The 13,666-nt window shown below is 38.7% G+C and overlaps 1 protein-coding gene across 6 annotated transcripts in view; it reads right to left on the bottom strand.

Moving 5' to 3' along the window:
- LOC102221381 (glutamate receptor-interacting protein 2-like) overlaps nt 1-13,666 on the bottom strand; it is a 37,270-nt gene that overhangs the window by 9,084 nt on the left and 14,520 nt on the right. For 5 of the 6 annotated variants that reach the window (XM_023335115.1, XM_014469739.2, XM_023335098.1 and 2 more), the window contains exons 8-17: nt 11,076-11,223; nt 10,813-10,982; nt 7,646-7,774; nt 7,274-7,435; nt 5,786-5,972; nt 2,098-2,243; nt 1,922-2,002; nt 1,521-1,584; nt 1,052-1,197; nt 189-333 (exon numbers count right to left, since the gene is read on the bottom strand). In XM_023335115.1, the coding sequence (XP_023190883.1) occupies nt 189-333; nt 1,052-1,197; nt 1,521-1,584; nt 1,922-2,002; nt 2,098-2,243; nt 5,786-5,972; nt 7,274-7,435; nt 7,646-7,774; nt 10,813-10,982; nt 11,076-11,223 (1,378 nt within the window). The remainder of the gene's footprint in view (nt 1-188; nt 334-1,051; nt 1,198-1,520; nt 1,585-1,921; nt 2,003-2,097; nt 2,244-5,785; nt 5,973-7,273; nt 7,436-7,645; nt 7,775-10,812; nt 10,983-11,075; nt 11,224-13,666) is intronic. The other variant, XM_023335100.1, reaches the window with a different exon arrangement.

Here is a 13,666-nt window from a genome sequence, read left to right as displayed (position 1 = left end):
CCGGTTGGAGAATCCTGTCAGACTGCCAGAGATTGGACACAGATAGAAACAAAGAGGCTTCTTGTTGTTGAAAGAAACCAGCCAGCTATTGTTCAAGCATCTCATTTGTTTTCAAAAAGAGCACAAAAAAAAATCCATCAGTAACAGCAAACAAGCTTCACGTGTTCTTAAACCTGCTCTTTGCTCACCTTTCTGCCAGGCCTTTCTTGGTAAGGCCAGAAATGACGATGGGGTCGAAAGGTTCCTCTGTGCCAGATATCGTGATGCCCAGGGGTCCGTTAAACCTCTTCAGCTCAACTGTGTAGATTATGGAGCCTGACATCTCCAGCTCATCTACAACAAAAAAAACACACAATACCTCAGGCGCATAAAATGTGTAATAAATTCCTTTAAGATGTATAATAAAACATAGACGCCCCTCAGTTAGAGCTTGATTGCTGGCTAAGGGATCCTTATCAAACAAGGCTTGTAAACCTTTATAGCCTGGCTATCATCCTTTACCAAATAGTTTAAAGTGTGTCAAGACCAAAAGTGGAAGCTGAGAAAAGCTTGACACCTTGATTATACAGTATTTTGCTCAAGTATTCATTCCCCTTGAGCGGTTTCACATTTAGCTAGATTGGGTCTTTAGTTGGGATTTTATGTGAGAGAGGAGCACAAAGTAGATCATAGTTGATTTTTTGGGGGGAAAGACAGGGCTTAACGTTTATTACAAAATCAGTCCACCTTTGCCACTATTTTCACATAAGCTTTGAACATCTTTCATCTACTGAAGAAGGCAGACCATTCATACACTTCACAATCACACACTACATTGCATTGGTTATATAGTATCAACTAAATGATTGGTTTTAAACTATTGTTACATTATTCTTGCTCCACCAACATTTAGTCCAAATAGGGTTTTTAAAGCCAGCAAGCTGCTCTACACTGTGTGTAGAAATATGAAGTCAAGACATTTTGCACAGCCATAGATCTTGTATCATGAACTGGAGGAATGCTCTTTTTGTTTATTTTGAACATTAATATTTTATGAGAGGGATCCTTGTACCAATGTTGTCCTCGTCCTTCTGGATCCGCAGTTTGACCATGTCTTCGGCCTGCTGCAGGACATGCATGGCGTCCTCCATAGTGCAGTTCTCCAGGCGTACAGAGTCGATGGCCAGCAACCGGTCCCCGGGCTCCAGAGTGCCTGTTCTAGCAGACACAACCAAGAGCAAGATGATCACAACCATTAACCTGGACCAGAGGAAGCATCTGCAGAATCCTCTTAGACCCAGTGGGATCTGTGGGGGTGACCGTAACCTCACCCTCAACCTAATCGACCCCGACCCCGCCTGAAATGTAGCTGTCCTACTGATCTAGTTATGATGGCTCAATCCTATTAGGCCTCTGTTACACAGCAGACATATCTATCTGGTCCATGAGCGAGTCAGTGTAAACCTTGAGGAACATTGTCTCTGATGTGACCAGCAGTATCCAACTGTGGGAAATGTAAATATATGCATGATGGAACCCACCTGTGTGCTATGCTTCCTTTCCTGATGTCTGAGATGATGAGGGGCTTGCCAGGTTTCTTACTTGCTGGTAAAAATGGGGAAAAAATGTTTTATTTCATGTAGCAGCATAAAAGAACAGAGAAGATTCAGAAAAATCAATCATTTTGCATTTCTTTCTGTGGCACCTTGGCTTTCCCTTTTGTGTGTGTGTTTTTTGGGGGGGGGTTTCAGAGGTAATTGAAGCAGAATAGCTAATGAAGGACACTGGTACACACCAGTATTATTCAGAGGTAATGAGCTATGTGCCTCAAAGTTTTAACAAGTGTCGGTTTTATGGATCAGGGAACTCAGACGCCACAACTTGAAAGTGATGTAGTGTGATTGACCAACACTGCCCCCTGCTGACAGTCCCTCAGACCTACCGCTGATGGTGATGCCCAGCTCCACTCCTCTCCGCTTCGGTAGTTTGACATGGAAAGTGCCACTGCTTGGAACAACAGACTCTAATTTGGATTCAAACAAAGAAAACAAACAAACAGAAAGGTGAAGCTTAACCAGACTTTAGGATTTGTAGTTAACATTTTTAAGTAGGTGATACCTGCGACATCAAACTCAACCTCCACTGTAACTTTGTTCGCCAGAGCAGAATCTCTGAGCAGCTGATGAGCTTCTTCCAGAGTGCCATCTTCAGTCGGGATCCCATTGATGGACAACACTCTGTCTCCAACTTGCAACAGTCCACACCTATGTACCAAAAAACATACAAATGAAATGTATGCATCTATTAAATCAAATGAAGGTTGTACAAGAAATGAAAAAATATGTTGAAGACAAAGCAGTAAAAAGCGTATGTAGAAATAAAATAGAACATAATTAAATGAAAATATAAAGAGAAACTTCAATAAAAATAGATTAAACACAAAAATATTAAAATAAAACAATAAATGGTAGTCAAGTAAACTATAAAATACATAGTAAATTTTGAGGAGAAATGAGGACGAATGAGGAAATAAAAAAACTACAAACAAACAATAAAAATACAGATAGGAAGATGGAAAATAAATTATTTAATAGCAGTATGTAAAAAGTGCAGTTACAAATATCAAAAACTGGAATATTTGTAAATAGGTAGAGATAATTTTCAATTCATAAAAAGATGAAATGCATAAATTATACATCATAGTGGCTTGAGGTCCACACTATTTAAAATCATTTAGTATGTTCTGAGATATCTAGTCAAATTAAACATGTTAGTTATACATGTCCCCTACCTAGATTTTGTCTTCCTCTTGTGGCAGCAAGAGTAACTACATGACCGCCTGTGCTTCTGGTGTTCTGCTGTTGACAAAAAGACTCACTATTCTGAGTTTTTCCGATCAGTTTGTTAATCAAAAGGAATTGAATTTTTTTTAAACTGCTAGGGTTTCGTTTACTCCGCCTAGAGCTCTGTAGTGGAGTCCTACCTTCCTCTTCTTCAGCTCTACCAACATAATCATGATCAAAGCAACAGGATAAGAATTTTACCAGCAGTAGCAGCAGATACAAAACTGTGGTGAAGATCAACTTATTGCAGACTAGATCTTGCAGCTCCAACTCTGCACATCAGAGCAGTTACTAAAAGCAGCATGCATGAAGTCAAATAGAGTCCCACAGAGTTGGCCTGAACGCCTTTCTGGTATCTTTACATCAGCTTCAAAGTGGTCTCACCAAGGAAGCACTGATGTCTGGAGGAGGTAGGAAGCATAAACAGAATGACACCATTAAAGAGACCACAAACTGTGCAGGAAACGTTAAATGCTGTCAACTGAAATTAATTCACTGAAAACTGAAGCTCGTTGACCTTGCATTAGAGGCTGAGGCACTAAAATCACAGTGGGCTGCTGTACTTTAGTCACTCATGTCAAACTGCTTCTGGACTAATCATGTTACAGGACCCGGGGGACACGGCCCCGCGCTGCCGACACACACATCATTAGTCTTGTAGGACAGACTCTATAAACTGGCCTCATTTAAGATGTGTGCTAACTACACAGCACCGTGTACCGCTTCCTGAATTAATACACCTCATTCTGCCTTCGACCAGGAGGACGATGAAGACGAGACATCAGAACCCCTTTTGTGTTTAATGCATCACTGATTTATTCAGTGAACCATTTCTCCAGGCTTAAACAGTACCCAGTAAAGACGAAGGGAGTCAACCTGCATGACCACACTTCCTGACATTAACATGTACCACTGACCAACAGTGTTCACAGTGCGAAGCTGCTGGCAGCATAGCTGGAAAAATAAAACGTAGCAGATGTTTCCATGCCTTCAGCCATCTGTTGTCCTTTCAGATTTATTCTGTGACCCCATCTCCCCTTTGGTGATCAGGAGATTTGAAATATATTCGATTTCTGGGATCACATATATTAAAAAATATATATATTAAAATTGCTGACAACACAATTGTTTTTACCGTAAATCATCCATTTAAAATAAATGCAACAAGCGCATTTCTAAACTTCATGTTTTTGGGGGGGTTTTCTTTTCAATTTAAAATAGACAATAATGAATTAACTAATAATCTCTTAAAAACTGTTTAACAATATGTTGGCCTATATTAGAAAAGTGAACACGAGTCACTATTGGGTTGATGAGAGTGATCCAAAACATTTGACTAAAGCCATGTAGAAAATGTCGAGGCAGAAAATTAAACTTCTTCAATGGCCACCACTAATCCCAGAACAAAAATATTATCTTTAACTATAGTTTTTCAACTCATAATGATAAATATATTCAGTTTGTGTTTACACCGTCACTGTGACCAATGCTCCCTACAAGAAAAGACAAAAGCATAAACATTAGGATTTCAAATCCAAGCAAAGGTAATGAGATTACTGCATTCTTCAATACTCAGACAAGCTTAATGATTTTGTTTTCTGTAGGTCAATTTGAATATGAATTTGATACAGACACATTTTCCTTTAAAGATCTTTAAATGCAGATGTCCTCAGAGGAGCTCTGAAACACTTGAGGCGCGCTGTGACATACAGGCATGAAGACAGCGTGTTTGTTCAGTCACATAGAATACTTCTCTGCTTGATTTGGAAAACTTAAAGCTTGCTCTGGGCTTCAGTCTAACAGCAGGAGACACTTAGTGCTTACAAATGCCACAAAAGCCTTGAGAAAACACAATGAATCCAAAAACTAAAATGTCTTTTTGCTTCTAGTAACTTGACAAAAATAAATAAATAAAAAGAAATATATGTCATTTAAATCACATTTTAGTTAGGACAAGAAACATCATGTTTTGTTTTTTTTGTTGATAGAATCTGATTCTATTTCCCCAATTACACTTTTCTTATTCTACCAGTTTTCTCATATCACTGCATATAAAACCTCTGATAAAAGGAACCGCAGAATAAGAGTAAAGTGTTTATCAAGCTAATGACTCACATTGCAATTTTATTTTGCGCCAGAAAAATATTTCCAACTGCAGAATAATTGCTGCACACTTCAGTGACTACAACTGGCTGTGACTAACCCAACTTTCCCTTGAGCTGCATTTATCATCAACATTCCACCACTTTCCATGAGTTTAAGTGTTTTATTACAGGCAAGCCAAATCAGAGTTGGGCATCATGAATGGTGATGTTTAAGGCTGAGACAAAATTATTTGATGCAGTGCAAGTAATTATACCTCTTCAAGTTTTTCCGAACACTTTTTTGGAAGTGCTCGGAAAAACTTCAGAGATTTGTCAAGTACATTGAAAACCAGTGTTCAATTTTGACCTTTCCGCTGAATAAGTTTGCATAAACCATTATTAAAAGCCATTATTAAATGGTTTAATAAATAAAACATCTGTAAAATGCATGTAAGGTTGAGGTTTAAAACTGACAAAATGTGAACAAGTTGAATGAATACTTCCACAGGGAACTGTACATCAAAACTTTACATTTTGTTGGCAATAGTCACTGAATTATTTGAAATTTGTTACATTTATAAACATACTTGTGTTTGGGACAACTCCATCACTCCAGTTAGAGAGATTTCCTTTGAGCTGCATTCAATCAGTAATGATCGTCCACTAATGTACAATCTAAGGCAGGGATTCAATTTGTTGCATTTAAAATGACAGATCACTCTAGATACAAGACATCAAAGGTCCTAATTAAACGCCCGCAGCTGAACGTCTTTCAGTTACATAGTGAGTGAATTTCTTCCTTCATTAGGACTGAGACCCTTCAGATAAAGGTGACCGTGTTTGCTGCCTGATTTCTGGTTAGGTGTCTGATTGGGTTACCTCTCAGCGGGGCTGTCAGGCTCTATAAAGCGGATGACCGGGGGTGCAGACAGCGTTTCTGTGGCAAACACGCCGCCCTGCAGCTGGATCCCAAAACCAGTTAGTGGGTCCCCCCTCAGGAGGACTTCACTTGTTTCCACATGGAAAATCTGTCCCCCGGGACCAACAGAGCTGGAGGACAAGGACACTGAGGAAGAGGGGAGAAAGAGAGAGGACACGTCACACAGAGATACCACTGGAAATGTGGCAGAGAGATGGAGCAAAGGAAGGGACCTTTGGAGATGGTATGAGAGGGTGAGGAGAACATACAACCACCCACTGGCTCAGTGGCATGGGAATAGGAAGTGAATGAGTCACAGTAACGCTTACGTCAACAATCAGTTGAGTCTATTCGAGTTGAGGCTCAGGTTACGCAGAAATCCATTTTCACACCTCGGTGTAAGCACTTCAAGGCTCTGAACTGCTAAATTTACTAATAAGACCTGACAGCAGACAGAATTTCACTCCATGCAGGACTATTTAATGAAACTACATCACTTTTAGCAGATGGTCTAAACTGACAGGGGAGTGTGTGCTGTAAAAGCAGGCCTGGATTTAAGCATGTTAGTCGATCTTTATGTGTTGAGAATGTTTAACACACAGAACACAAAGTGCTTCAAAAAAGATGAGAATGAATTTAAAGAGAGGGGAAACTTTAATTCATGAGAAAGAACAACTATCATTGACCCAAACAGATCACAAAGAGCCTTTTTTTACTATTTGCCAGAAGATCTAAGACTTTTGGAAAAACATTTTGCTCCACAAAAGTGGAACTTTTTGAACACAGACACAAAACTAACACAGAATTTTGGAAATAAGATTATGCAGACAGTCAAACATTATGGTTGTGCTGTGGCAGTCAGAGACTGCTTTGCTACTTCAGGGCCAGTAGTAGTTTCCATAATTGATGGAATTAAGAATTCTGAACTTGACCAGAAAATTCTAAAGGAGAATATCTGGCCATCAGTTTTTAATCTTAACTTCAGCTGCATTTGATTTTTTTTTTGCAGGAAGATGATCGAAAGTTCAAGTTCACCAAGAAAAAATAAATGTGTTGAAAAAAGTTTTGGAGAGGCCTAGTTTATTTTCGATGTGGATGAACGAACAATTCTCTGAAAAAGACAGGGAAAAAATCCCTGTTATAGAAAAACACTTATTGGCCATTACTGCTGCTGAGGATGGCACAACCAGCTGATAGATTTAGAGAGATTACTTTTGACAAAGGACCAGGTTGGTTTAGTTTGGATACATTGAATCTTCATTGTATTTGGTTACCTTTGTCCAATATATAAAAAAAGAAGAAATCTGTAAAGAGGCGTAAGTAGGAGGATGTTTTTTTCAAATCACTACATTTCATCAGGTTGAAAGCACAAAATCACAAGTTTTAAGTTTGCTTTAAAATAATTAGCAGTGTCTAATTGCAATACAAAAGGAGATAATTTATCATACATGAGCTCTTGTGGTCCTTCTTCCTGTTCCTTCTCCTCCCAGTGGCGCTGCGGGGGCTAGTGGGGGCAACGGGGGCAATGGGGCAGGGCAGAGTGTTGCTACCTTGGCTGCTGAAGCCGGAAGTGGCTGTGGATGAAGGGGAGAAGCCGGCACTCACAGCTGCTAAAGCAAAACAGAGCAACACAAGGGCTGATACAGCAATAAGAAGAAAATAATACAAAAAAATCATCACAGCAGTAGAATGGAGCAAAAAAGTAAAAAGGTTGTGACTATTATTTGGGTAGTCATGGAGAGATGTTTTAATAATTGGGCTGTTAAAGAGCCAGAAAAACGGCCCTGCCAGCAGCAGAGCTGTCACAAGTGATAACTTACATTTGCAGTGGTCCTGCTGGTTGTGTGGGTGGCTCGGACTGCTCCATGTCTTGCTGTGGCTGGCGTGTGGGGGATGGCAGTAGTTGCTGCTTTGGTCCCAGTGATGATGGTTGCTTTTCTGTACTTTAACTGCAGCAGCAAGAACAAAAATAAACACACGCATCATTAAAATAAGATGACTAATTTTAAAAATCAAGTCCACTGGAAACTGCCACAATTTGCTTTTCATGTCTAAATTTAAATCTCCGCCTGGAGGATACGCCAGCAACAAGTAATGGATATTTAATGTGTTTTACCCAGCACTTTTGATTGAATCCTGGAGTTTAATGTATTTGCAGATCAATCAGACAGTTTTTTGGGGGAAAATTATAGAAATATTTTTAAACAAATCTTACTTCTACTGGCCAGGCTCCACAGAACCGATTTCAAACTGAAGATCATTTTAATCATTTCATTCTGTCGAAGGGAGTAAGACTGGTGAACACTGTCAGAAAGTCCTGCTGACTGACTGCTTGGAGGCATGCAATTGTCCTTGATTGAGTACAGCTGAAGGCCTGATTGGTATTACTGCAGCGTTTGTGTCTCTTCGTCTGATTGGTGCTGCTAAAAGTGCTTTGTTTCAGTCTTTATTCCCCCGTGCAGATTAAATTCACATTTCTAGAGTCTGGTTCGTGTTAAATGGTTTCATCTTACAAATGAAAACCTTAGCATTTAGTCAGGCTGCATTCATGAAGCGATCAAAGGAAAAACAGCTGACCAACTGTCTGACACTCATCTCAATTATTACCGCCTCCTTCCAGATTCAGGCAGCTGTTATCAGTCATTCAGTTACAAATTTGACATTCATCCTTGCCGCCCCGTTTGGAAAAGACTAATCTCTGACAGCTTGCTTGCATGGATGAAGTATTTTATCGAGAGATTGCTGACTGGCGCCTGGCATGCATGCAATACTCGAGGACCCTGGTTAAATCCAATCATACGTATTCAGACTACATGCAGCACGACCTCTGGGCCTTTTCAAGAAACCAAGACCTACAGAGCTCAAATCAGCCTGAAAAGCCCTGACTCTGCCAGCTTAAATTAAGCTCACCTAGGGCCCTCTTTTCAAGATATTTTGCTTTCAGTCTTAGTGGGTGGAAAGATATGTCTTCTAATCTTTCAGTCAGCCTCATTAAATCCTCTGAGAAGATTAAACAAATTGCATTTTATAATCATGCCTCCTCCCAGAGAAAAGGAGTTGTGAAAATTGTTTCACGTCAAAAGCACACTTACTAAACGATGAGTTGTTACTGAAAGCGAATATCAGAAAACATGCCTAGATTGTTACAATACTGGTTATCAACAGAAGTACGTGAATCATTTATCTGATGTAATATCTACAGTGTTACATCCACCTAAACAAGTTCAAACTGACATTATCATCTCACATGGTCCAAGTGTTGTTAAGAGATCTTTTTAATCTGCATGCAATAATGAATGGGATGTTTCTCTCATTTAGTGACTCCTCTAGTAAAAATGTGTAAAACATAAAAAAAAAAAACATTTTATTATAGAAAAATTTAACCTGTCATTTGACACAGAGGCCCAAAGCCTCACACACCCTCCACCATACCTAAAAGTGAGAATGAAGTACTTTTCTTTATGTGTGAGAATAGAATAGAAAGCCAGTATCAAAATTCATGTTTATGTTTGTGACGATAGAACAGAAAAGGATATTCAAACGGGATATCTTCCAAACACATGTTTTCCATGTAAATAATGTGTAATAGTTTTTATTGAGACTTGGTGATCCCAAATACCCATTTTTACAGCGGTTTTCTAGCAACAAGTTGTGGTGATTCTTGTACCTCGTTGCTCATCCTAAACATGGAACTTTGTCTTGTTTGGTGGCCAGAAGTTAAGTCATCTTGTGTGTCATCATATAGAAAGTTGTGAGTCACTACTTAAAAGTTTGTGGAGACTTTGAACTTAATAACCAATACAGTCTGAATTTAAGAAAAAAACAAAACTTTAGTTACATTTATTCTATAAAGTCTGTGTGACACTTTTGATTTGTTCTTATGTTTAGGAACAAATCAACATGGCAGCCTGATTCAATGAATCTCTATGCCAGACTGCTGTTATTGTTGTCCTGTCGGATGTCCCTCTGCAGATAGGAATAATGAGCATTAAAAAATATAACAAACTGAACTGAGAAGGAAAAGTAATGTTGCTAGATGTCAAGTAAGAAAAAAGTTATTCTCCTAAGAATCTGTCACAGATTTTTTTAAACAAATTTGATCATATTTAAAACAAATTATTAAATTTCAGTTTTAATGTTTAAGCTGAAACATTGAAAGAAGTAGAATCTGGGAACATGTTCAACAGTTTTATTTCCTTCTTTTAGCTTTCTCCCCTAGTGTGATCCACCACATCGCAGGGCTATAAGTTCTTGTAGCTGCTGATTCAAATATAAAACTGCAGGAACATGATCTCTGACAGAGAAAGCTCATCTGTGTATTGTTTGATAATATCCATGCAAGTGTGCAAGCAAAGCAAAGGGTCATAAGCATACCAAAGAAAAATGATGATTCAAAATTATTCAGAAAGCCTGAAAAAAGACAGCTAAACCCTTCATGGCTGCATGTTACGCTGCAAAGAACAGAGTGGTCACTATAAACATGGTGAGACAAGGGTTTGGGGGAAAACTTACACATGACAAAACCAAAAAAATCATAAATCACTTAAAAGTAGGACAGATTTTACAAAACCGCCTTTTGTCTTTCTTAAATCTTTATACTTTAGAGCCAGAAGACATAAAACCCTTGAAAGTATGAAACATGTTTGGTTATTTCATTGATTTCCAAAGAGAATAGGTCGTTAATATGCTTTTCTACAAGAATGAAAAAAACTGTTACTGAAAACCTGACCACAGTAAAAAGGAAAAGTTGTAAAAGTAGCTGGAATACAGACATGAATTTGCTTATGTGAGTTTCACCTCGGGGTAGCCATACTCTTTTCAGAATGTTTTGACATTTTACACTCCAGATAAATTATTTATTAATACCATCAGTAAAAATAGAGGTAAAAAACAGAAGCTGCAGGCTCTTGCTTACATCTTATCTTTTTTCTTTTTTTTCTTTAAAAAACCCCAATAAACTAGAGTTTCTGTCACCCGCAGGGCATACCTGTGTCTTGTGGCCTGATGGGAAGTCTGCTCTGGTTGGCTGGAAGAATCTCAAGTTTGAGATTCTCTGAGGTGCTGGCCAGCAACTGCGTTGCCTCCATCAGGGAGCAGCGCTCAGTGTTTGTCCCATCTATGGACAGCAGGATGTCTCCCACATGAAGCGCTCCACATCTGAGAGTCAGACAAAGACAGAGGCTCCATTTTAATGTCTGCTTTGTCAAGAGACACTTTGCACTGAAGGAACATGCAGAAGATTTGCTTCACCTTTCTGCCACACTTGCTGGCTTTATCCTGTCGATAACGATGACTTGCTTGTTTCTGTATGTTGTGGTTGTGAGGCTGATCCCCAGGCTGGCAGAAGGACCTTTCACTATTTCCACCAGCAGAGGGCCCGAGGCCTGCTGCACTGCCTCTGGAACAGATAACACAAGCATGCAGAACATTACACAGATCTACTGAATCTAAATCAGCAAAAAAGAGAAAAAGTTGATTTAGATTCAGCGAAAAAAGGAAAATGGTTTACAATCTGAACTGTGATGTAAACAATGCTTGTGTTTTCATCACAGTTCAGAGCTTGTGTGGATTACAGCTTTGGGTTATTAAGACCCCTAACAATCCCAACCTGAACATAAGTTATCTGAGTAATATTTAGTGACTTCTAGGAAACTAGGGATCAAAATTTACTCAATTGTAGCAGCTTTGTCAATAAATGAAAACACATTATATCACAGAATAAAACATTAGGATAAATTTAAGATGTGTTATTGTTGTTGTTGTTTTTTTTTTTTTTTTTTTTTTACAAAGACTGTAATAAAGTGAACCAGAAAATGTGGGATCCCACATTTAACCTTCATGAAGAAGCATTCTCCAGCTTGTTGGAAAGCAGGTTCTGAAAGTTTGTTGAAGCTAGGATTCAGGTGGAGCAATTCGGCTTTCATCCAAGCTATAAAACATTGGACCACTTCTTTACCCTGGAGTTGCTGAGGGGTCAAATACATGAGAAAATACTTTTCAACAAAATTCTCTTCTGCAGTTTTTTCTATTCTACTTCTTACAAATCAAAGGCATGTCCATTCATCCATCCATTTTCTTACACCTTCGTCCCTTAGAGGGGTCGGGAGGGTTGCTGGTGCCTATCTCCAGCTAATGTTCCGGGCGAGAGGCGGGGTACACCCTGGACAGGTTGCCAGTCTGTCACAGGGCACAAAGGCATGTCATATTTTCTTTATAAGTAGTAATCTTTTGCAAGTAAATCACTGTTGTACTCAGTACAAAAAGGAATGATGATTGCTGGGAATTATTTCACGCTTTAATTAATCTGCCAGCAGAAGGTCTGAATTGTAAATTTTGTGCAAAGGGAGAATATATGTGCCAACTATCCTTAGTGACTTGTCCTAGTTTGCACAGACCAGAGCAAAGAGCGTGATCTTGAAAATTAGTCACCATGACCAAATGGAGGTTATAATTAGGCCTTTAGTCATGTTGTGAGCTCTAGTATTTGGTGGCACATTCTGCTGCTTAAGAGAATCGATTAAACTGGGGTCTCTCTTCGCTGATATACTGATTTAAACATATCTTTACTTACTTTCACAATAACAATTTTAGCAAAACACATAGAAATAAAGAAACAAATTTAAGGTGTTACAAAGGCACATTACATGTAAAATTATGTAGTACAGTAAAGCACATGCCATAAACTCTCCATATAATTTCTGCTTTTCAAACAGAACTCTGCTTTAGAAATATATAGTTCCTCCCACAAGCTTACTGGAAACAGCTCGCTCATCCATTTTTGTGTATGCTTACTTACAAACACATACAGACACAAACATCTTGCAGAAGATATCTTATCATGTTGCAAAATGATAATGATATGCAAAATGATATGCTTAAAAATTCTATTTTAAGCATACGGCATTGTCCAGAATAGCTGGAACTGGTAAGTAAAAACCTTTATAGTAAACATTTCTTTATTTTTTCTGCAGCAATTCTCACACTAAAAGTATATTAGTATATCACCAAACGTAGAGAACTGCAGCAGAAAGTGAAGAGTTGGAATCACAAAGTCTCCATAGCAACCATGAGACACTCGACATGACAACCAGTTGTTTGGGGGGATTTGTGATGTCCTATCATCAGAAAAGTAAACATCAGGAGTTTGCTAAACACACCTGGGGCTTTAACTGGAACCATGTGATTTAGACAGATGAAATTGAGATTTATCTTTTCAGGAACAAACAGTCCAGGGTCAGTTATAAAATAAAGGACAATTATGTGCAAAAGCATATAATTATCCCATATTAAATAGGGTGGTGGATCTGTAATTCTGTGGGTCTGGTCCTATCCAAATGCATTGAATAATGAATCACCTGGGGTATTTTAACCAAGTATTAGTTGTTGTTGTTCTGTGGGTCATTGTGAATCTTGCAGCAGAATCAAAAACAAGTTGCCAACTCAATATAAGTTGACCTCAACTTATATTGAGGTCAACTCAATATAAGTTGACCTCTTCAGGTCAACTCTTCAGGTTGACCTGAAGAGTAGAGAGCATGAGAGAAAACACAAGACTCTGGAAGATCAAACACAAATGATTTAAAGATCCTTCTCTCCATATGCCCAAACCAGAATATACTAAACAAATAAAATAATTGTTAAAAAGAAGGAGTAACAATTTGCCTAAATCAGTCAAAAACACAAGAATAGAGAGCAGTGTGCTATAAGTCAGGGTCGCTCCAATCTGAGCTGCTGGGGCTGACCTTCTAAAACAACAATAGAGACTGGATGCTGTCTAAGTATTTATAAGGATAAAGTTGATGTTGAAACCTGACAGAAAAGGGCTACAGAATCAGCATTGG

This window comes from Xiphophorus maculatus, chromosome 1 (genome assembly GCF_002775205.1).
Source record: "Xiphophorus maculatus strain JP 163 A chromosome 1, X_maculatus-5.0-male, whole genome shotgun sequence".
In the NCBI taxonomy this organism is placed as follows: Eukaryota; Metazoa; Chordata; class Actinopteri; order Cyprinodontiformes; family Poeciliidae; genus Xiphophorus; species Xiphophorus maculatus.
The sequence above is the reverse complement of the archived record's forward strand: the minus strand, read 5'-3'. Positions and strand labels throughout refer to the sequence as shown.